Source organism: Crinia signifera, chromosome 9 (genome assembly GCF_055691185.1).
Source record: "Crinia signifera chromosome 9, ASM5569118v1, whole genome shotgun sequence".
NCBI lineage: Eukaryota > Metazoa > Chordata > Amphibia > Anura > Myobatrachidae > Crinia > Crinia signifera.
In genome coordinates, this window is record NC_139225.1 from 147,428,645 (window position 1) to 147,453,935 (window position 25,291).

General features: G+C 45.5%; 2 protein-coding genes across 8 annotated transcripts in view; one reads left to right on the forward strand and one right to left on the reverse strand.

The window, feature by feature from the left end:
- Positions 1-1,875: 1,875 nt before the first annotated feature.
- On the reverse strand, positions 1,876-24,768 carry TAP1 (transporter 1, ATP binding cassette subfamily B member). 3 transcript variants are annotated; one of them, XM_083160152.1, is made up of 12 exons: positions 24,623-24,768; positions 12,611-13,153; positions 11,429-11,543; positions 10,565-10,695; positions 10,279-10,484; positions 9,670-9,867; positions 8,582-8,710; positions 6,506-6,694; positions 6,068-6,241; positions 4,308-4,467; positions 4,062-4,198; positions 1,876-3,025 (listed from the first exon to the last, which is right to left on the reverse strand). In XM_083160152.1, the coding sequence occupies exons 2-12, from the start codon at positions 13,122-13,124 to the stop codon at positions 2,834-2,836; spliced, it is 2,145 nt and encodes a 714-aa protein (XP_083016278.1). In that variant the 5' UTR covers positions 13,125-13,153; positions 24,623-24,768; the 3' UTR covers positions 1,876-2,833. The 3 variants fall into 3 exon arrangements, with proteins under 3 accessions (XP_083016278.1, XP_083016280.1, XP_083016279.1); XM_083160154.1 differs by having other exon boundaries at positions 13,057-13,153; positions 24,623-24,767; XM_083160153.1 differs by lacking the exon at positions 24,623-24,768 and adding an exon at positions 14,997-15,043.
- LOC146036265 (antigen peptide transporter 2-like) overlaps positions 21,846-25,291 on the forward strand; it is a 52,083-nt gene continuing 48,637 nt past the window's right edge. For 3 of the 5 annotated variants that reach the window (XM_083160155.1, XM_083160159.1, XM_083160158.1), the window contains exon 1: positions 24,732-25,105. The gene's annotated coding sequence lies outside the window, so the exon portion shown is untranslated. Of the gene's footprint in view, positions 21,900-24,277; positions 24,565-24,731; positions 25,106-25,291 lie in introns of those variants that run through there. The other 2 variants (XM_083160156.1, XM_083160157.1) reach the window with 2 other exon arrangements.

A 25,291-nucleotide genomic window follows, 5' to 3' on the forward strand; every position in this document is an offset into this window, starting at 1 on the left:
CCGCTCACACAGAGGCTTCACATGTGCATAAATGCTTATGCGCAGTCTCTAAAAAATCGCGACCCATGGGAGAATCAGGGCCCAAATGTCAGCTCCCGTATGCTGAGATGTGCCCAGCTCCGTATTGTCAGAATATGTGCCCGGTCTATATAATATGGTATCTGGATTGATAGATGTACTGTAAAAAAAAATAGTTTGAGCCCAAATGGTAAACTTAGGGGACTCGGAACTTAGGGGACTCGGAACTTAGGGGACTCGGAACTTAGGGGACTCGGAACTTAGGGGACTCGGAACTTGGGGGACTCGGAACTTGGGGGACTCGGAACTTGGGGGACTCAGAACTTAGTGGACTCAGAACTTAGTGGACTCAGAACTCAGTGGATTTAGAACTTGGGGGACTCAGAACTTGGGGGACTCAGAACTTGGGGGACTCAGAACTTAGGGGACTCAGAACTTAGGGGACTTACTAATTACAGCTGGGAAACAGTCGCTAGGTCGACACACACATTAGGTCGACTGCTAAAGTCGACAGGGCTTAGGTTGACACATGAAATAGGTCGACAGGCCTAAGGTCAATGGCGTCGGAAGGTCGACACAAGCATTCGGTCGACAATGGGAAGTTCGACAGTCAGAAAGTTTTTTCCCCATTTTTTCATGCTTATGTCAACATGGAAACCATATTAGTGTACCACCCCCCCCCCCCCTGCATGTAAAGCCCCAAATAGCCGGGCCCTATGGCTGTTGGTAACAGCCCCTGTCAAAACTCCTCCCAACTCCCGTAACTGCTTGATCCTGCGTACACTGTTGAACTGCTGACGCTCAGTGCAGTAGAGAGCCTGGCTGGGTCCAGGTACATTTGAGGGGGTGTGGCCTAACTGTGGGAGGCGTGGCCATGCACAATTAGAATACAATACAAAATAAAATAGCACTCGAAGCACCTCCCTGGCCACACTGCAGCCCAACCCACAGCAGCATGTGCTGGGTTGAGAAGATCTGCCAGGTACTGGGCACCTCCATCAGACCTGTGCCCGGGTAATTAGTACCCCCTCCCCACCCCTCTCTCAGCACCACTGCTGATCGGTGCACGATCCTGCAGGGCAGCTCCCGACACATCAGGAAGACCCACCGGCCTGTATGTAGGCGAAAGGACATCAATATTTAAAGTGCCTCTGTATATAAGAAAGCACCATGAGTATACAGTGTGTGTTGTTATTGAAACTGTGAAGTGAACTCGAATCACAATTAATCTCAGGTCTACAACCAGGACGGTTAATGTCTCCCGGAAACGACCTATTTTTTTTTTTTTTTTCATTTGCACATTATTTAAATAAATGACTAATGACTGCATGATCCGGACACAGAAGGGTGTTCTCTTATTTATATGTAGGTCATGTAGTGAGTGAGGAGGATCTCACCATCCAACCACTGTAATTATCAGTATGTGGTTCTAAAGACATAACAGAGAAGAAATCTACTTTACGGGCTTGTTACAGCCGCCACCAGACGTATTACCCCTTTCACATCGCATAAATAACCCGGGTCAACATGCGGTGTCAAAGGGCCTTTTAAAATTACCCGGGTCCAGCAACCCAGCATTTTGACCCGGGTTAAAAGAAAGTTAATCCCAGGACGGACCCAGGTCCCATTCACACTATATAGAGGAGGCAGCGCCAGCTACATGCGCTGCCTCCTCCCCCCAATGAAGCACTGCCGCTCCGCCCCCTTTCTGAAGTCAACGACCAGGCTTATTGACGGTATATGGTCGTTAGGTCGACACAGCAAAGGTTGACTTGCATTGGGTCGACCACTCAAGGGCGACATGGCTTAGGTCGACACCCCCCCCTCATTCCTTCTTCAGATAGAACAACCATTGGCAAACGTTTGTCACATGAAATTTTATTTACAATTTTATACAACTATTGTTAGCGGCTGCCGACAGTCAATAGCTTGATACCAAAAAGGTCGATATTGACAAAAGGTCATAAGGGAAAAGGTCAACATGCATTTTGGTGGGTTTTTAACGTGGATCTCCAATTGAGAAAAAGTGGGGCGAGTGCAGCGACAGTGGAACGAGGCACCTGACCTGAAGCATGGCGAGCGAAGCGACATTGTGGGGCAGGTGTATTAAGCCTTAAAAAGAGATAAACACGAGGCTGACAAAGATAAATGTCCAGCCAATCAGCTCTTAACTGTCATGTTATAGGCTGTGTTTGGACAATGGCAGTTAGGAGCTGATTGGCTGGACATTTACCACTCTTTGGGGGGGGGATGCACTAACATCCGCCACCCCACATCGCTGACTATTGGATTCATATTAATAGCACAAGCGGTTATTTACGTATAGGACAGGTCTTGCAATAAGATGTGACGGATCCCTCTGACAGCGCTGCGGAGAGACGACCATTGGCTTCTATAGGGTATAGCAAGCTCCGCAGCAGAGCCCCTCCCCCCACCGTAGGGTTTTTACTGCATTTTTACTGTGCTTCCAACCCTCTATCACCCTGGCGTTTATCTCTTTTCAAGGCTTGATACATCTGCCCACTACGGCTTTATACATGTGCCCACTACGGCTAAATACATCTGCCCACTATGGCTTAATACATCTGCCCACTATGGCTTAATACATCTGCCCACTATGGCTTAATACATCTGCCCTTCTGAGGCTTAATACATCTGCCCACTACGGCTTAGTACATCTGCATATCCTCAAAGGTCCATTTTTCCCAGTTTTTACGAACAATTCCCATTTTTCACATCTTGCTCTATACATTATGTTCTCTGAATAATACTGGTCCATGGAATCGCAATGGGTCCGTTATTTGCCAGGTGACCGTTACAGATCATGTTTGTTACAGAGCCTCCAGTAGCTGCCCCCCTGAGCCAGCAGCTGCTCGTGTTTGCCCGACTCCTTGATTTGCCCTCCTTCCAGTACCAGGATGTGGTCGGCCTTCTCCACCATGTACATCCGGTGAGATATCAGCAGTACGGTCCGCTGCCGGGCCCCGTTGTACACCGCGCTCTGGATCTAAGGAGAATAGAATCGTTTATAAGTCACATCCACTTCTGGAAATGCCCTCTCACCCCTAACTACCCTGACAGTCTGCTGCCGCTCTGCGTCCTGCGCAGGCACCACTGAAAATCTGTACTTAGCAACATGGGCGCAGGTCTGACCGGACCTAAATTATTCCCAATGTAGGAGATTGCTACCAACATGTCTAAACCTGAGCTCAACATCTATCCCCCTGCTAATGTCACTGGCCCTCCCCATGTCACTCTCCGTCACTAGGATCCCCCTCAATCCTGTTTCATCCTCGATCCTCACATCCAGTCCCTCTCGCCTCCTACTCCTCTGCAACATTGTAAGATTTCCAGCCCTTCCTCATCCGCGCATTCAGTATTACCCCCATTGACTACTGTAACATCCTCCTTGCTGCCCCCCCTCCCCTCCTTATAACCCTTCCCAAATGCTGCGTTCCCAGCTCAGCTACTCTGCTCCACACCAGACCTTAAGCTCCATTGCCCTTTCCTAACCTCCTCCTTCTCCCGTCCCCAAGACTTTCACTATTCTGTTCCTAACCTGTGGAACTCTGTGCCTCCGTCTGATGCATGCAGCATATAATACATTAAACAGTGGCGGCTCCAGGGGTGGGGCTGCAGCACAGTGCAAAATTCAAATAGAAAATCCACACCAACGGCCAGTGAGTCAGTTTGGAATGGCAGTTGGTGGCAGTGGGTGTGGCTCCCCTATTGTCATTTTAAACAGTGCTGCAAACGTTAGTAGTTGGTTTGTTGGTACTCTGTTTTATCTCTCTCTGTGGCTTAGTACATAGACCCCAAAGTGGAGAGAAATAAAGTAGCGGCGAGCCAGCCCCTAACTGCCATTTAACTCCATGGTGTAACCTGGCAGTTAGGGACTGATTGGCTGCTACTTTATGTCTCTCCACATTATTTCTCCAAGGTTTAGTACATCCTCCCCTTTATCTCTCTCCATATCATATTATTTAGGTTTATAGAGTAAAAGGCCCCTATTCTGTCTCTCTTCGTAATTCTACTGATCTCACCTTGAGCTCCGTGTCTGTGTCCAGGGAGCTGGTGGCATCATCCAGGATGAGGATTTTGGGGTTCCTCAGCAGCGCCCGTGCTAGCGCCACCCTCTGCTTCTGTCCCCCGGAAAGCATTCCTCCCTTCTGCCCGGCACCTTAGTGAGGAGAACATACTGTGAGTTGTTACATACCCATGTGCCATGGCCGCTCTTAGCTGCGGTTAGCTGACCACGGCAGCTACGGACGTGGCCTCTATGACATTACCTGACTGATAGCCACTGGGCTTTTCTGAGATGAAATCATCTGCACTGGCCACCGATGCTGCCCTCTGCACAGACGTCAGGCTGACCTCCCCCAACCCGTAGGAGATATTGTCCTTCAGGGAGCGGGCGGAGAGGATGGGCTCCTGGCTCACCACTGACACCTAGAACGGGAGTAAGAGGAGGACAGGTGCTGAGAGGGAACACATGGAGGAACATGAGGGGATAATAGTGGCTAACGCATAAGGGATCGTTATTATGTCGGTTCATTATTCATGCAGACAGTTCTCAATCTATCACTCAAGGTGAAATTACCTTCTGCAGCACTAGTTCACACTCACAATGATATGGCCTTCTGCAGCACTAGTTCACACTAGCACTCACAATGAAATGGCCTTCTGTAGCACTAGTTCACACTTACACTCAGTGAAACGGCCTTCTGCAGCACTAGTCCACACTCACACTCAGTGAAACGGCCTTCTGCAGCACTAGTCCACACTCACACTCAAACAGCCTTCTGCAGCACTAGTCCACACTCACACTCAGTGAAACGACCTTCTGCAGCACTAGTCCACACTCACACTCAGTGAAACAACCTTCTGCAGCACTAGTCCACACTCACACTCACAATGAAACAGCCTTCTGCAGAACTAGTCCACACTCACACTCACAATGAAACTGCCTTCTGCAGCACTAGTCCACACTCACACTCACAATGAAACGGCCTTCTGCAGCACTAGTCCACACTCACAATGAAATCGCCTTCTGCAGCACTAGTCCACACTCACAATGAAACGCCCTTCTGCAGCAATAGTTCACACTCACACTCACAATGAAACGGCCTTCTGCAGCATTAGTTCACACTCAGTGAAACAGCCTTCTGCAGCACTAGTTTACACTCACACTCAGTGAAACGGCCTTCTGCAGCATTAGTTCACACTCACACTCAGTGAAACGGCCTTCTGCAGCATTAGTTCACACTCACACTCAGTGAAACGGCCTTCTGCAGCATTAGTTAACACTCACACTCAGTGAAACGGCCTTCTGCAGCACTAGTCCACACTCACACTTAGTGAAATTACTTTCTGCAGCACTAGTCCACACTCACACTCAATGAAATGGCCTTCTGCAGCACTAGTTCACACTCACACTCAGTGAAATGGCCTTCTGCAGCACTAGTCCACACTCACACTCAGTGAAACGGCCTTCTGCAGCACTAGTTCACACTCACACTCAGTGAAATGGCCTTCTGCAGCACTAGTTCACACTCGCACTTAGTGAAACGGCCTTCTGCAGCACTAGTTCACACTCGCACTCAGTGAAACGGCCTTCTGCAGCACTAGTCCACACTCACACTTAGTGAAATTACTTTCTGCAGCACTAGTCCACACTCACACTCAATGAAATGGCCTTCTGCAGCACTAGTTCACACTCACACTCAGTGAAATGGCCTTCTGCAGCACTAGTCCACACTCACACTCAGTGAAACGGCCTTCTGCAGCACTAGTTCACACTCACACTCAGTGAAATGGCCTTCTGCAGCACTAGTTCACACTTGCACTTAGTGAAACGGCCTTCTGCAGCACTAGTTCACACTCGCACTTAGTGAAATTACTTTCTGCAGCACTAGTCCACACTCACAGTGAAATGGTCTTTCTAGACAGAATCTGGTTGGTTACTATGGGCAACATCACCTTTTTTTCCATTTTTAGAAGCTTTAGTAAATTTACTCCTTACACTCTCTCTCTCTCACAGTAAACTGACCTTTCGGCGGTAGAACTGGTTCTCATAGTCTGATAATGGTCTCCCGTCCAGCAATATCTCTCCAGACTGCGGTTGATAAAACTTGAGCAGCAGATTGACCACTGTGGACTTTCCGGCATCACATGGACCCACCAGAGCCGTCACCTCCCCTGGCCTCAGTTTGAAGGAGACGTCCTAACGGAATCACAAAGAGAGCATTGGCTTGGTAGACTCCATGATGTTGGCAGCCGTGCACTATGGGCCACCCAAGTACGGTGGTTGTGCGGGATGCGGACAGTTTTTAAAGGAGAAATAAATTACAAGGCATGTTTTTGCCTTGTAAGTGATTGCCCCTTTAAAAAAGTCAGAGTTGAGATGGCAGGACACAGCTGCCAAATTCGGTCACCATAACACCCGCCCTTGGTGTTACGAGGCCAGAATACCACCCAGTATCAGTACCTGTAGAATTGGGGTATCCGGACGCTTGGGGTATGAAAAGGTAACATTACGAAATTCAACAGTCCCCTGGAGATCGCTGGGAGCCAGAACCCCTGGTGGGGGCTTTTGTGGGGTTCGGTCCATGTAATCAAACACCTTCTCTGAAGATCCCACAGCTTTCCGTACGTCAGGATATGAGTGGAGCAAGGCCTGGATAATGGATAATAAGAAGTCCCTCAATAAGTGAACACCATTAAAGATCGGTGAGTGTGCGTAAAAGTATGTGCAACAAAACTGTAACATGTACAATGACGTGATGATGGAAGTCAGTGGCATAGATAGTGTAAGGCAGCCCCCGCTGCTGCTTGGGGGAGCGGGGGCTGCGTGGGCGCCGGCTGCTGGAGTGAGTGTGACAGAGAATTATCTCTGAGTCTGTCACACTACACCAGGGGTGGGCTCCTTATGAGTCAAATGTCCATCACAAAATGGCCGCCTCCTTAGAGCAGACAATTTTTTTAAGATGCTAGAGGAGGCAGCGTCGGCCTCCTCTAGCATCCTTACAAACGGTCTGCTGTAAGGAGGCGGCCATATTGTGATGGACATTTGACTCATAAGGAGCCAGACGCCGGGACGCAGATTAGTAGATATGCGGTCCCGACTCCCGGCCGAATACAAACGGGGCGGGGGAGGTAGGGTAAGACCGGACGGAGAGGCAGCGTTAAATTTAGGGAGGAGGGGGGGGGGCGCCGATATTATCCGGGGAAGGGGGCGCAAAAATTGGAGCTACGCCCCTGATGGAAGTCCTGTACTGTGACTGAGAGGTGCTAAGAACTTGTGGTGGTCACTAAGGGTTAGATTTATTAAGCTTGGTGAAGTGATAAAGTGTCTGGTTTTTATCACCGGCCAATCAGCTCCTAACTGTGAAGTTACAGGCTTGGTTTGAAAAATGACAGGTAGGAGCTGATTGACCGGTGATAAAAACCAGACACTTTATCACTTCACGAGTTTAATAAATCTAACCCTAAGTAAGGTTACAAGACCTGTAATGCAGGGAAGGATTATAGGGGGGCAGATGATGCTGTTGCCCAGGGCACCCAGCCTGTTGCTGCTGTGGGATGCAGGAGGAGGAGCCTGCTAAAAGCGGCTGCACATATTTCATGCATACTCTCTCCCTGCCCAGAGAGGGAGCTGCATCCTGATTGGCCACTCATCTCTGTAGCTACTATGCAGCAGATGACCCCCAAACCCCTCCCCTACGCACTCAGTCAGCTGCCATGCTGGAGTCCAAACTGAAGCCTCCCGCCACCCAGCAGACTTCTGGTGGTAACTCCAACCCTGCGGCCAACAGCCAGAAGACCGGCCCGGACCAAGGAAAGAGACTCAGAGTAATGGCTGGCTCAGGGAAATGGACAGCCTGGTGCAGCTCCCCTTGGTGGAACAGGGGCTTAAGTGATGGCATCCCTGATATGTCTTCTGTGTGTGCGATGGACTTACCAAGGATGTCATTAGCAATGCTCATGTATCCTGCTCGTCAAAGGCAGTAGGTGTATAGGACAGGACTGAGCACGGGAAGGGCAGGGGGTTGTAAAGGGGGGAGGGGTTAAGGTCAATTTTATAAGGGTCGACCTCCACAACTTAGTTGCCCCAAGTCCCCTACAGGTCTTAATCCGTCCCTACTCTCATGTGTGGCATGTTCTCTGTACATTGTAATTCCACGTCAGACCAGAGCAGGTAGGCCACTGCTTCCCCTCACGGCCATTACACTGCGCCTCACATCCATCACACTGTCCCAACATCAGCTGTAAGATGGCGGGGCCGGCGGAAACATGGTCATACACTGAGGGGAGTAGTGTGATCAGAACAGCAGAGGTCATGTCAGAGGAACAGGTTTGGGCTTGGTGCAGGATGAGCAGCGAACTGGCCGTCCGGCCAACCACGTCCACCACAGACGACAATTTCTGCAGCAGTGAAGGGCCGATTCAGGAGGACAGATACATGCGCGCTAGTGAGATTGCTGACAAACTACAGTGATGACTATCAGCATGGTGCGCAGGACTGACAGGGCCGGACTGAGGGCCAGTGTCACCTCACACTCACCTCCACAGCAGATGTAAACTGCAGCTCGTACAGGATAAAAGACACCAGAGCACCTCCGCTGACCTCTCCATTGGTCACCAACCGTCCACCGAAATACAGAACGGCCACCTTCAGCGCCAGGCCTGAAAACTGCAGGGGGGATGAATAACAGGCATATAGGCATTACTATATAATAAACGGCTAACACTGCTCCTCTCCTCTATGGAGGGATTTCAAGTGCTTTACACGCTGGAGGTCCCTAGATGGCGCCTGGTAAAGCAATACAACCGTTGCTCCGATCAGGTCTCCTGCCCTGACATTACTGTTATATTGTGCTGTCATTCTGATGGGCTGGTAACTAGCTATATTATACTGTAGTCATATAAATCCCAGCATCGACAGGGTTCCTGCACGAATGTTGACACAGTGGATGGCCACCTCCGCGCATGGTGTGCTGTGCTCGCCATGCTTTGGGCACGGAGCCTCCCTGCGCTCGGCACACTATAAAATTCTCCCACCATGCCGTAGGGTATGAAATACCGCCTGTCAGCATGTCGGCACAAAAAAAAAAAACACGAAAAACTCATGTTAACTCGACCTACCCATTGTCAACCTAATGCTTGTGCTTCCAACCCTGTCAACCTTAGCCATGTCGACCTTCAGTGGTTGAATAGGGTCAACCTAGTGACCGTATCCCACTCCAAGTGTGCAGAACCATGTAAATGGGCCTGTTTCAGCTTCGTTAGCAAATCAAAAAAGCACACAACTGGGCAAAGGCATGCTGCGCTGCAGGTGGGGCAGATGTAAAATGTGCAGAGTTAGAATTTGGTTGGGATGCGTTGTTTCTGTGCAGGGAACATAACTTTGATTTCAGTTTGTGCACACCCCACCCAAATCTTAGAGGTTTACTTCCTAAGATGAGAGTTCTACTGAAGATGGGAAGTTACCCATAGCAACCAATCAGATTATATTAACTTCTAGAAAGTGCTAAATAAATAAGAAGTAGATTATTAGATTCTGATTGGTTGATGAGCAACATCCCATCTACAACAGAACTCCCATCTTAGTAAATAAACCCTAAATTCTCTAAGAAGGCATCTTGTACTCACGCTGTTGGCGACCGCAGTGCAGCCATACGCCAGGGCCTCCATCTTGTTCAGCTGGTAGGTGTCCTGCAGCTTGGCCTCATAGCGGCGGCACTCCCCCTCCTCATTCGCAAAGCTGCGCACAGTCTTCATGTTGGAGAAGGTCTCCAGGGACACCTGGTTGGCCTTAGAGAGGGATTCTTGGACCTTCACAGCTAGATCCTGAGTGATGCGGAGAGGAACAGTCAGGTCAGGTTATTAGTGTGCACTGTGGCCACATCTACATCTGTGACCAGTGATCTAATAAGTGGACTACATACTACGGGCCTGTCAACACACGGACCTTTGACTCTCCCCTCCATGGGCAACTCCCCCCATTTCTAACAACGCCAATCATTCCCAACCGCTATATGCTGCTGTCTGATTGGAAGATGGGAACTGCTGGTGACATCACAAGGTCCGTCCTGTAGAGAACAGACCTTGCACTGCCCCATACTCTCGATATTTGGTGCAGCAGACCCGCGTCCATCTCCGAATCAGACTCTAAATCCCACAGAAGTGTCAATGTGCAGTAATCCATACCAACAAATTAGACATGTGCTTTAAAAATACATGTGACAAGTGTTATCTCACCTGGTAAAATGTTCCTGATAGTTTGGGCACAAGCAAGACTATTAAGAGACATAGCATGGTGAAGAACGTCAGCTTTGGGGACAAGATGAACATATAAATAACTAGAAAGACCAGTCTCATAAGGTACCACGTTAGTATGCTGAGACTGTGGTTGAGAGCTTCGCTCATCGCTGTGATGTCGGTGGTAACGCGAGATGTGATGTCACCTAGAAGAGAGGTGATGTCATCAAGAGTCAAGGCAGAGCGAATGAAGGCAGTGAAGGGTTGGCTGCCCCATATATGTTACCTGTGGGCACTGTGTCGAAGAACGCGATGTCCTGCCTCAGGATGGAGCGGAGAAGCTGTCCTTGGGTCTTGGTGTGCACCAGGCTCATGGTGACATTGAAGATAAGGTCACATATAAATTCTGTCACCGCACTGCAAGGCAACAAATGTGTTAATAACAGAACATCAGACAGAACACAACCGGTCACCCACTGTGACTATGGGCCTTATTTTGGTTCATTCTTTCTGACAAAATCCTTCTTAGATGGACAAAACCATGTGCACAGCAGGGGGGGCAGATGTAACATGTGCAGAGAGAATTAGATTTGGGTGAGTAATTTTGTTTCTGTGCAGGGAAAATACTGACTGCTTTTTTTTTACACTGTAATATAGATCTCACTTTGAAGTAAAACCCCACCCAAATTTAATTCTCTCTGCACATGTTTCTTCTGCCTCACCTGCAGTGCACATGGTTTTGCCCATCTAAGAAGGATTTTGTCAGAAAGAATGAACCAAAATAAGGCCCTATGTCTCTTTTACATCCATGCAACTGACCACCCACTGTGACCAAGTCTCCTTTACATCAACACAACCGGCCACCCACTGTGACCAAGTCTCCTTTACATCAACACAACCGTGGACAACCACTCACTGTGACCAAGTCTCCTTTACATCAACACAACCGGCCACCCACTGTGACCAAGTCTCCTTTACATCAACACAACCGGCCACCCACTGTGACCAAGTCTCCTTTACATCAACACAACCGGCCACCCACTGTGGCCATGTCTCCTGTATATCATATCATATGGACTATTGGCTCATGGTTCGGGGGTCAAATAAAATTAGGAGAGGCCAAGAACCACATAGAGAAGACCACGCTCACCTGGATAAAGTGATCACACTCATTATTGTAATGGTGGTCCAAAATATGGAGGAGTCTTCTTTGCTCTGGATCCAGTCCGTCATCTGTCCTGTGTAAGTGGGCAGAGCCATCTCGCCTGTTACGGGGGGAAATGACAGCGATAATACAGATGTTATAATGGCCAGTGATGACCAAAACGCCAGCATTATGTGGACTATGGAATGTACAAAATGGGTGTGGTATACAGATGGGGCAGGCTTCTTCTTTGCTAGCGAATCGCCAGAACGTCAGAGCTGGCGATCCGCCAGCAGCCTCGCTAACCATCTGACTGAGATGCGCGTGCGTCTCAATCTCCGTCGGCGGGGCGACGGGAACCCTGTCCGTCTCCGCTTCAGGGAGACGGACAGGGTTAGGGGGGGGGGGGGTGCGGGAAGGCGGCGGGGACCCGGGGGAGCGGCTTAGAAGAGCCATCGGAAGGGGACGCGCGCGCCTCTCGTGCGTGCGCGTCCCCTTCTCGCTATGCAGATGGCGCTGGCGGGGGATGGCGGCTGGCGTCGCCATTGCCATCCCCTGCCAAGATGGGACCTGCCCCATCTGTAGCTCACAGACAATTTATAGTTAGACGGTCAATAGGTCGACATAAAAAATTAGGCATGCATTAGTTAGACATTGACAAAAGTTAGACATGCAGTAGTTAGACATTGACAAAGGTTAGACATGCATTATTTATAAATTAACAAAAGTTAGACATGCAGTAGTAAGACATTGACAAAAGTTAGACATGCATTAGTTAGACATTGACAGAAGTTAGACATGCATTAGTTAGACATTGACAGAAGTTAGACATTGACAGAAGTTAGACATGCATTAGTTAGACAGGCAGAAGTTAGTCATTGACAGAAGTTAGACATGCATTAGTTAGACATTGACAGAAGTTAGACATGTATTAGTTAGACATTGACAGAAGTTAGACATTGACAGAAGTTAGACACAAGTAAAACGTCAACATGGAAAATGACAACACATGAGTTTTTCATGTTTTATTGATGTCAATGCTGACGCCTGAGCAGGTGGACTGGTGAATTAGTGTAATACGTATATACCCCCAAATAGTAATATTCAGTGAAAGTAGCAGAACGTAGTCCTCTCACTGCACAAGTGTCTATTCAGCACTACCAGCTACGTCCAAGGCCTGGTACTAACCCCATGATGACAGCACCAGAAACAGAGACGCCAGCAGGAACCTGCCACCGTAAGGTTTCAGAAGGGCAAGTAACCGCCATACAGAGGCTGAAGGTTCCGAATCTTCCTCCTCTTCCTCCTCCTCACTGGGGAGAAATAGCTGATGCCAGATGACTGTGGAGGTCAGTGTCAGCAGGTAAGAGTAGCAGAAGAGGTGCCCGTGGCACCAGCTGTGCAGGAGCGCAGCGCTGGTCTGTGGGAGAGGCCAGGCGGTGATGGTCACACAGGATGGCACCAGTAGGCTCAGGACCATGCAGGACACCAGCAGGGGCTTTCCGCATAACCGAGGTGGGAGACCGCGCTGCCTGCTGACCATCTCCGCACCCGAAGTCAGGACTATCATCCGTGCCAGGCCCACCGCCCAGGCCAGGGGGAGACTCACAGGGAGGAAGTGGGTGAGGACCCACCCCAAGAGGTGCAGCGTGGCATAATCCAGGCCAATAAGGCAGCACAGGGTCCAGAAGGGGCGCATCATGGAGGAGGCAGCTAATGGCGACAGATGTCCTGTATAAGGCAGGGACAAAGGGAGAGGAGGTCACTGAAGTGATCAGGCCTGCAAATGTTACATACACACAGTATACACATATATACATACAGTATACACAGACATATCATATACATACACACAGTATACACATATATACATACAGTATACACATATCATATACATACACACAGTATACACATATCATATACATACAGTATACACATATCATATACATACAGTATACACATATCATATACATACACACAGTATATATATACACACACACAGTATACACATATATACATACAGTATACATATATATACATACACACAGTATACACATATCATATACACACACACACACACACTATACAAATATATACATACAGTATACACATATCATATACATACACACAGTATACACATATATACATTCAGTATACACAGACATATCATATACATACACACAGTATACACATATATACATACAGTATACACATATCATATACATACACACAATATACACATATCATATACATACAGTATACACATATCATATACATACAGTATACACATATCATATACATACACACAGTATATATACACACACACAGTATACACATATATACATACAGTATACATATATATACATACACACAGTATACACATATATACATACAGTATACACATATCATATACATACAGTATACACATATCATATACATACACACAGTATACACATATCATATACATACAGTATACACATATCATATACATACACACAGTATACACATATCATATACATACAGTATACACATATCATATACATACACACAGTATACACATATCATATACATACAGTATACACATATATACATACAGTATACACATATCATATACATACAGTATACACATATCATATACATACAGTATACACATATCATATACATACACACAGTATACACATATATACATACAGTATACACATATCATATACATACAGTATACACATATCATATACATACACACAGTATACACATATCATATACATACAGTATACACATATCATATACATACACACACACAGTATACACATATCATATACATACAGTATACACATATCATATACATACACACAGTATACACATATCATATACATACAGTATACACATATATACATACAGTATACACATATCATATACATACAGTATACACATATCATATACATACAGTATACACATATCATATACATACACACAGTATACACATATATACATACAGTATACACATATCATATACATACACACAGTATACACATATCATATACATACAGTATACACATATCATATACATACACACAGTATACAAATATATACATATACTGTAGTATACACATATCATATACTTACAGTATACACATATCATATACATACAGTATACACATATATACATACACACACAGTATACACATATATACATACAGTATACACATATCATATACATATACACATATTTACACACACACACACACACACACAGTATACACATATATACATACAGTATACACATATCATATACATACATACATACAATATACACATATCATATACATACACACACACACACACACAGTATACACATATATACATACAGTATACACATATCATATACATATACACAGTATACACATTTATATATATATATATATACAGGTGTTGGTAGAAGAAAACAAACGCGGCACTCTGGGAATTTTGGAAAAAAAACGTGTATTGTAGCAAAAATAGCTTCCAACGTTTCGGGGTCTATATCACCCCTTTGTCAAGGATTACTGTGCATTAAGATATAAATCAATGTGCTTACCTTTATCACAAAGTGAGAGGGTGAGCAGGTCACGTCTGCGGGCGTGCTGGGATCAAACAGGAAATGGAGCAGCGATGGTAGGCGGCAGATATCCTGCCTATGACACGCAATGTGGAGCGCAAGCTTCTGGTTGCTATGGAGATCGCTAAGGGAGGACGAAAGCGCATTGACTGCTTAGATCCCAGTTTTACCCAGGCGTGACTGGTTCACCCTGTAGTGCATAAAAACTTGTGCATATACATTTGATGTTAACACAAAGTGACACAATAAGATGCATCAGACAGCGCGATGCAAAACAAGTGTAAACTAAATTCGTGCATAATCAACAAAAACGAGTGATATTTCTCAAAATGATACACAAGACAGTACATGGGAGAAAAGACTGCTCTGAGACATCTATCATTGTATGTTAAAAGTCATCTCAGAAAGCATAGAACTACTGGGTATAATCATTGTATATAATAAGAATGGTTTTAGTTGACACAGTCTCTGTCGTCATAACTCACAGGTACCACAGCTTATTGTATACGATACAAGGTTTGTATTATCTCATACTTGTAAGTTATGTGGGTCCAAACCAAAATTGTAAACGAGGGACAAATGAATATAATGAAAGGAACAGTATAGTAAGAAAAGTCAGAGAAGAAATAAAGCACACTGCTTGGAGGGACGCACTCTCTCCGAACTGTCTGATTCTTGTAGTGTTGTCAGTAGTCAACTTGCTGTATATGTCCAAAAATAAATTGTAAACGGGGGACAAATAAATATAATGAGAGGAGCAGTATAGTAAGATGAGTAGGAAAAGAAATAAAGCACACTCTTACAACTCCAACCCTTGTTGGAATCTCTATATGTCATCAGGGACAAATTATATAAAAAATTGGGACAAACCAATTAAATAGAAAAGGGGAGCAGGGATAGTAAGAAAAAGCGAAGGAGAAGAAAAAGCACACAATGATTATACCCAGTAGTTCTATGCTTTCTGAGATGACTTTTAACATACAATGATAGATGTCTCAGAGCAGTCTTTTCTCCCATGTACTGTCTTGTGTATCATTTTGAGAAATATCACTCGTTTTTGTTGATTATGCACGAATTTAGTTTACACTTGTTTTGCATCGCGCTGTCTGATGCATCTTATTGTGTCACTTTGTGTTAACATCAAATGTATATGCACAAGTTTTTATGCACTACAGGGTGAACCAGTCACGCCTGGGTAAAACTGGGATCTAAGCAGTCAATGCGCTTTCGTCCTCCCTTAGCGATCTCCATAGCAACCAGAAGCTTGCGCTCCACATTGCGTGTCATAGGCAGGATATCTGCCGCCTACCATCGCTGCTCCATTTCCTGTTTGATCCCAGCACGCCCGCAGACGTGACCTGCTCACCCTCTCACTTTGTGATAAAGGTAAGCACATTGATTTATATCTTAATGCACAGTAATCCTTGACAAAGGGGTGATATAGACCCCGAAACGTTGGAAGCTATTTTTGCTACAATACACGTTTTTTTTCCAAAATTCCCAGAGTGCCGCGTTTGTTTTCTTCTACCAACACCTGTATATTGCTGATCCAGAGGGCACCTGGGTCCCTTGCTTTGCTGGAGGAGTGCCAGGCCTATCTCTACGTTTGTCTATTGGATGCTCTCACATCCCCTGGAGCCAGGGCACCCTACTTTGAATGACAGTGTGCCTGCCATTCACCATAAGTGAGTCTGCTGTTCACTTATTTTAAAATTGAAAAGACTACCACAGACATCTCCCGTCAACCCTTTATGTGTCGACCCTACACCCACAGATAACCAACAAGCCGACACTGACACCAGTGATATTGCATCCCTTGTGAGAGATACACCCGGTTTCCAAGGCATCACAGTCGATAGATGTGAACACTTTAGTTATTCTGAGGATGATCCAGATAGGATACTATTCACCCAGAGGTTGCATCAGATGGAAGACCAGCCTAGTCTTGATATCTTGTATAAACAATGGTTCCGCCTGAAGAAGAGAGAAACTGATTTCTTGCTACACGGTGTATCCCTCTCCGAGTATCATCGTGAGAAATTGATACCTCGTGGCTTCCGCGTTCGGAATACCCCAACCATCGGTCGGCATAACCCCAGTTTCTGCCGCCGATGGATTGGGATTCTGAACAAATGTAGCCACGATTTAATTTTACTCGTGATAGAGGAGGCAGCAAGTGAGCTTAAATCTGCCAAACAGGCCGTCAGTGATTTTGAAACATCACATAAAGCCGAATTTATCAGAGATCCTTCTCAGGACTGGCTTAACAAGCTGCAAGCGCAGTGTGATAGCTATCAGAGGGGTTTATTCTAGTTCATTCTTTCTGACAAAATCCTTCTTAGATGGACAAAACCATGTGCACTGCAGGGGGGCAGATGTAACATGTGCAGAGAGAATTAGATTTGGGTGAGTTATTTTGTTTCTGTGCAGGGAAAATACTGACTGCATGATTTTATACTGCAATATAGATCTCACTTTGAAGAAAAACCCCACCCAAATCTATTTCTCTCTGCACAAGTTACATCTGCCCCACCCACAGTGCACATGGTTTTGTCCATCTAAGAAGGATTTTGTCAGAAAGAATGGACTAGAATAACCCCCAGAGAGAGCTATTCAAGTTTAAGAAAAGCAAATATTATACCGTGAAGGATGATTACGATAACAACAAAGTATACCGCTGGTTGGCCGGGAATGATTCTGATTCCACAAGAAGAAATCGTCCTCCACGACACCGCCCCTTTAAACGGGCACAGTATCCTCAACGAAAGACCGATCACTCGTCAAACAGCGACAGTGAGTTTAATGTGGAGTCTGACACCCCTGAACACCCGATCCCTTTGGGGAACTCCGAGGTAGTGTCAACCCCCACTACCTCCAAAAGAAGAGGAGGCGGAAAGCCACCCGCAGGGGCGGCCAGTGTTCGCGCATCCACAAGAAAAACCAGCAACCGGTAGACTCCCTTGTCTATAATCTTTCGAGTCGTACTTTCACTGGAGAGGAATTGAGTGTCCTTAATCACGGACTTTCCTTCGTTCCCACTACCTCCTTTGACGATCTTACCTGGAAGGTAGACCTTTACCGCCATTCTAGAAACCTGAGGCTGAAGGAATTTTTTCAGGAGAAGACTCCTACGCCAAGCACAGAACAGCATGCACATTTTATCAAAGCTAAATCTAAGTCTTCTTTTGACCCTCCTTCCCAGAACCCAGCTATACTGACGTACACTCGCCTCTTGGTCACAGCCATCAACAAATTTGATGGCGCCAAGCATATTTGTCACTCTAATTTATCTAAAAAAGAGCAAAGAGCACTCTCTAATCTAAGCGGATACCGCGATGTTATCTTTAGAGCGGCCGACAAAGGCGGTGGCCTTGTCATACAAGATTTGACAAAATACACTGCTGAGTGTGAAAGACAGCTACAGGATTCATCAGTATATGAAAAATTATCCAGTGACCCCACCACAAGATTCAAAATTGAAGTGGACACCATGCTTACTAAGGCAGTATCCTCTGGACATATTTCATCTAAGTTACAGAAAGCACTCGAACAAGCACATCCCACTGTTCCAATTTTTTTCACGTTGCCCAAGATCCATAAAAATCTTCAGGATCCACCCGGGCGTCCAATAATATCAGCCCGCAACTCAATCTTCCAGCCTATCTCCCAGTTCCTGGATGGGATATTACAGCCTCTCATCAAAAGTCAACCAACGTACATACAAGATACGACAGACTTCCTCAATACCCTCAATAAGTTCCAGACTGTACCACCGAACACATTACTGTGCGTTATGGACGTCAGTAGTCTGTATACTTGCATCCCCCATAGTGATGGCCTGCAAGCCATGAAATCTTTCCTGAGATCCACTGACATGCAAGACCTCAATCATGATTTGTTCTTAGATCTGTTGAAACTAACTCTCACGAAAAATTATTTCCTGTTCAATGGTGGCTTCTATAAGCAATTGTCCGGTTGTTCTATGGGAAGTAATGTTTCCCCTTCCTTCGCAAATGTTTATATGTTCCGGGAGACCAAATCAATGTTCATTGATAACCCTGAGGCGAGTGGCAAAATCATCTTAATCACACGCTACATAGATGACTTGTTCATGCTATGGGGGGGCAGCATCGAAGAATTTGACCTCTTGATGGAGAATATTAACAAAAGGGACTCCCCAGTCAAATTTACCCATCAATCATCATTGAGCACGATTAATTATCTGGATGTGCAAATCAAGATTGCTGAAGGGTGTATCACGACTAGTCTGTTCACCAAACCGACTGATAAAAACAATGTACTCAGAGGTAATAGCTTCCATCCCACCTCTTTAAAAAAAGCTTTACCAAGGTCCCAAATGATGAGAGCAGCAAGGATCGTCAGCAATGCCCAAGAATTACCTAAAGTGCTAGATGACATGATAACCAAGTTTGAGGCAAGAGGCTACAAAAGCGATATCCTGCAGACCCAGAAATTGGAGGTACTTAAGATGTCTAGGAAGTCCTTACTGTCAGCCATTTCTAAAAAAATCCGACGTGACAATGCTTTACCATTTGTGACGAAATTTAACACAGCTTCATATGTTCTCCCAAGAGCCTCCAGGGCACTGTGGCCTATCGTAAGGAGTGACAAAAGTCTTACCAGTCTGCATGACAAAACACCTCTAATCTGCCACACAAGGGGCAGCAACATCAGCGATAAGATCGTCCATAGAGACATTACAGGTTTTACTAAGAGTATTACAACAACTGAGGCTGGCTTTCTACAACGACCAAGTGGATGTTACAAATGTCTACATTGTACCACATGTCAACATATGATGACTGGACCCAAATTCCATCATCCAATAGATGGGAGATCTTTCCCCATCAGGCATGTAGTCACTTGCACTACCACTCACTTAATCTATGTCATTCAATGCCCGTGCAAACTTTTGTACGTTGGGAAAACCATCAGAACATTACGTACTAGAATGGCCCTCCACAGGTCCTCGATTAATAAGGCTCTTAGTGGCAAAGAAAACGAGCAGCCCGTGGCCAAGCACTTTGCCCAGATGGGACATACTCTCAATGATTTGAAACATATGGTCGTAGATCACATCCCTGAATCGTTGCGCCGAGGTGACAGAGATGGACTTCTACTGAAGAGAGAGGCAACATGGATACACAGACTGAACAGTGTCAAACCAAATGGACTTAATGACAAGTTCAGCTATGCGATCTTCCTATAGTTTGATCCAACTATTTGAAGAAGAAAACTTAATATTGAGCTTTCATGAGTGTGCTTTCTTTCCTCCATCTACCTTTCTATCCTTTTATATTTCCTTGATGCTACAAATATCACTACAGTCAGATGTATCACTTAACCTTAACGAGGACATTTGTGTGCTTTTTCTTCTCTCCGCTCTTCTTACTATCACTTTCCCCTTTCCGATTATTTATTCTTTTGTCCCCATTAGATATATTTAGTTACTCCTTCTAGACACTCCACCAAGAGTGTATCTTAGAGTTGACTTGTTACTAGATAGTTATATCTTGTCCGCTAAGTGTTCAATACTATTCTTGGATAATAATTATCCCTATGAGAGTGCTTTTTCTTCTTCTCCGCTTTGCTCACTATCCCTGCACCCATTTCCGATTGGTTAATTTCTCCCTACATTATTCTTGGTTTTCCCTTATGAGTATGACAGTCACTTCCAGTGAGTACTTGAAGATGACTAAGTGTGCTTTCTTTCATCTCTGACTTATCTTACTATTCTGCTCCCTTCATTTCATTTAGTTGTCCCACAGTTATCATTTGTGTTTGGACCTATACACTAATATTGATGGGGTTTTTACATGTCATACTAGATAGCTGGATACACCACGATAACACTCTCGTAGAATATGTCTGCAATATGACTGTCTGATGATAGTCCTTTGGACCCAAAGTGTGCTTTTTCTTCTCCTTCGCTTTTTCTTACTATCCCTGCTCCCCTTTTCTATTTAATTGGTTTGTCCCAATTTTTTATATAATTTGTCCCTGATGACATATAGAGATTCCAACAAGGGTTGGAGTTGTAAGAGTGTGCTTTATTTCTTTTCCTACTCATCTTACTATACTGCTCCTCTCATTATATTTATTTGTCCCCCGTTTACAATTTATTTTTGGACATATACAGCAAGTTGACTACTGACAACACTACAAGAATCAGACAGTTCGGAGAGAGTGCGTCCCTCCAAGCAGTGTGCTTTATTTCTTCTCTGACTTTTCTTACTATACTGTTCCTTTCATTATATTCATTTGTCCCTCGTTTACAATTTTGGTTTGGACCCACATAACTTACAAGTATGAGATAATACAAACCTTGTATCGTATACAATAAGCTGTGGTACCTGTGAGTTATGACGACAGAGACTGTGTCAACTAAAACCATTCTTATTATATACAATGATTATACCCAGTAGTTCTATGCTTTCTGAGATGACTTTTAACATACAATGATAGATGTCTCAGAGCAGTCTTTTCTCCCATGTACTGTCTTGTGTATCATTTTGAGAAATATCACTCGTTTTTGTTGATTATGCACGAATTTAGTTTACACTTGTTTTGCATCGCGCTGTCTGATGCATCTTATTGTGTCACTTTGTGTTAACATCAAATGTATATGCACAAGTTTTTATGCACTACAGGGTGAACCAGTCACGCCTGGGTAAAACTGGGATCTAAGCAGTCAATGCGCTTTCGTCCTCCCTTAGCGATCTCCATAGCAACCAGAAGCTTGCGCTCCACATTGCGTGTCATAGGCAGGATATCTGCCGCCTACCATCGCTGCTCCATTTCCTGTTTGATCCCAGCACGCCCGCAGACGTGACCTGCTCACCCTCTCACTTTGTGATAAAGGTAAGCACATTGATTTATATCTTAATGCACAGTAATCCTTGACAAAGGGGTGATATAGACCCCGAAACGTTGGAAGCTATTTTTGCTACAATACACGTTTTTTTTCCAAAATTCCCAGAGTGCCGCGTTTGTTTTCTTCTACCAACACCTGTATATTGCTGATCCAGAGGGCACCTGGGTCCCTTGCTTTGCTGGAGGAGTGCCAGGCCTATCTCTACGTTTATATATATATATATATATATATATATATATATATATATATATATATATACACACACAGTATACACATATATACATACACAAAGTATACGCATGTCATATACATACACACAGTATACACATATCATATACACACAGTATACACATATCATATACATACAGTATACACATATCATATACATACACACAGTATACACTGTGATGCCACAGCCCTTCTGTAATAAAGGCGCAGTGTTTCAAACACTGATATGTTGCATGGTTTAGTTTTTTTATTTAAACATTGCATAAATTCCTAAACTAACATTTTTAAAAACCTATAAAATCCTAAAACATTGACTGAAAATACCTAGTTTTAGTTTTTCAGATCGCTTTGTGTGTATGGCCCCGGCGACAGCGATGCGCGGTCCAGCCGGACTAGATTTATACTGCATGAAGTATATATCTGGTGATCGCCCGTGTTCTCTGGTCGTGACAGGTCACTCAGCACACATCACTGGTGCATCGCTGTGTATATCGCTGTGTGCATCGCTGTGTATATTGCTGTGTGCATCACTGTGTATATAGCTGTGTACATTACTGGTGCACCGCTATGTACATCACTGGTACATCGCTGTGTGCATCGCTTTACGCATCGCTGTGTGCATCACTGATGCATCGCTGTGTGCATCACTGATGCATCGCTGTGTATATCGCTGTGTGCATCACTGTGTATATCGCTGTGTACATTACTGGTGCATTGCTGTGTACATCGCTGTGTGCATCACTGGTGCATCGCTGTGTACATCGCTGTGTGCATCACTGGTGAATCGCTGTGTACATCGCTGTGTGCATAGCTGTGTACATTGCTGTGTACATAGCTGGTGCATTGCTGTGTATATTGCTGTGTACATCACTGGTGCACCGCTGTGTACATCGCTGTGTATATCACTGGAGCATCGCTGTGTGCATCACTGGAGCATCGCTGTGTACATCACTGGAGCATTGCTGTGTATATAGCTGTGTATATCGCTGTGTATATCACTGGAGCATTGCTGTGTATATAGCTGTGTATATCGCTGTGTATATCACTGGAGCATCGCTGTGTATATCGCTGTGTGCATCACTGGAGCATCGCTGTGTATATCACTGGAGCATCGCTGTGTATATCACTGGAGCATTGCTGTGTATATCGCTGTGTATATCACTGGAGCATCGCTGTGTATATCGCTGTGTACATCGCTGTGTATATCGCTGTGTACATCGCTGTGTATATCGCTGTGTACATCGCTGTGTGCTGAGCAATCTGCATAATATCGCTAAGCTCAGATGCTCAGTCGCCCTGTATGTACGGGGCATAATACTTAATAACTGCTGGCAATATTTACTGCACCAGGGTGACATACACACACATTACACTGCACTCTCTTCATGTCTGTCACATTGTAATCAATTGCACACTATGGGGCAGATGTACCAAGCCTTGGAGAGAGATAAAGTACAAACCAATCAGCTCCTGTCATTTTAATACACAGCCTGTAACATGGCAGTTAGTAGCTGTATGGCTGCTACTTTACTCCTCTCCACTTCTGCTCTCTCCATAATTACATCTCTCCTACATCTGATCTACCTGAAGAGCTTCCCGCTTCTATAGAACCTCTGCCCTACCCGTTTCTATAGTAACTCCTGCATCTCTGTAGTACCTCCTACCTCTCTATAATGCCTCCTACTCCAAAGTGCCTATCTCTCTCAATCATGTCTCCTGTATCTCTCTGTAGTGCCTCCTACCTCTCTATAATGCCTCCTACATCTCTCTGTAGTGCCTCCTACCTCTCTTTATGATTCCTCCTCTCTCTAAAATGCCTCCTGTATCTCTCTGTAGTGCCTCCTACTCTCTTTGGAGCCTCCTCTCTCTAATGCCTCCGGTATCTCTCTGTAGTGCTGTATTTCTCTGTAGTGCTTCCTATAATGCCTCCTGTATCTCTCTGTAGTGCCTCCTACCTCTCTTTATGATTCCTCCTACTCTCTATGGTGCCTCCTCTCTCTTTAATGCCTCCTGTATCTCTTTTTAGTGCCTCCTGCCTCTATTTACTGCCACCTGTCTCCTTCAATAGTGCATTTTGCCTCTCTATATAATGCTTCCTGCCCCACTCTATTTTGCAACCGGATTCTCTCTGCAGTGCCCCCTGCCTCTCCCTGCAGTGCCTCCTACCACTCTCTGCATTGCCTCCTGCCTCTCCCTGCAGTGCCTCCTGCTACTCTCTGTAGTGCCTCCAGCCTCTCTCTGCAGTGCCTCCTGCCTCTCTCTGCAGTGCCTCTTGACTCCTTTGGCTCTGCAGTGCCTCCTGCCTCTCTCTGAAGTGCCTCCAGCCTGTCTCTGCAGTGCCTCCTGCCTCTCTCTGCAGTGCCTCCTGCCCCTGACCTGTTCCTCGGATGATAAAGATATAGGCAGGATGCGGAGAACACAGAGGTCGGTGTGACAATAGTGATACATTACAGTATATACAGTATATACAGGTGTTACTCACCTTGTACATGGAAGGGTCTCCTCTGCTGCTGATGCTGCTCTCTGTAGGGCCTTCTGCCTCAATGGCTCACTCCCCTCAGCCCCGGGTATGTGAGGCTACAGGAAAGCCCCGTGTATTCCGGGAATCGGATTAATACCAGCAATGTGAAAGTGAAAGGAAATGTAGAATGTGGTGAAATCATCCCCCAGCCATTATAATGATACAGTGTATGCGGCTGCTCCTGCACAGGGACACCCTACCTAGCACTTTATACACTGTATGCTGCTGCTCCTGCACAGGGACACCCCTACCTAGCACTTTATACACTGTATGCTGCTGCTCCTGCACAGGGACACCCCTACCTAGCACTTTATACACTGTATGCTGCTGCTCCTGCACAGGGGCCCTGACTGAGGACACTGGTGCCATCCTCCCTACCTATCGGCTCTCCCAGAACCAGAGGAGCCGGGGCTCAGTGACACAGGGAGACCCTGCCGGCAGACAGTGAGTACCGGGTGCGTGAGGGGGGTTAGTACCGGGGTGAGGGGATGACTACCAGGGGTGTGGTTGGGGGGGGGGGGGGGGTAGTTTGCAATTTGTTCTAAAGTTAAAGTAAAAAAAATATCACAGGCAATATGCGAACCTGCAGTTCTGTGGAACTACAAGTCCCAGCATGGCAGAGTTACTGTA

Bases quoted from the DNA above. Each gene is read 5' to 3' on its own strand.
- TAP1 (XM_083160152.1), bottom strand. From the start codon at position 13,124: ATGATGCGCCCCTTCTGGACCCTGTGCTGCCTTATTGGCCTGGATTAT. The intron at 9,868-10,278 runs GTGAGATAACAC...CGCATCACTCAG, and splicing joins TATCAGGAACATTTTACCAG to GATCTAGCTGTGAAGGTCCA. The intron at 6,695-8,581 runs GTGAGTGTGAGG...TCCATTATCCAG, and splicing joins AGTTTACATCTGCTGTGGAG to GCCTTGCTCCACTCATATCC.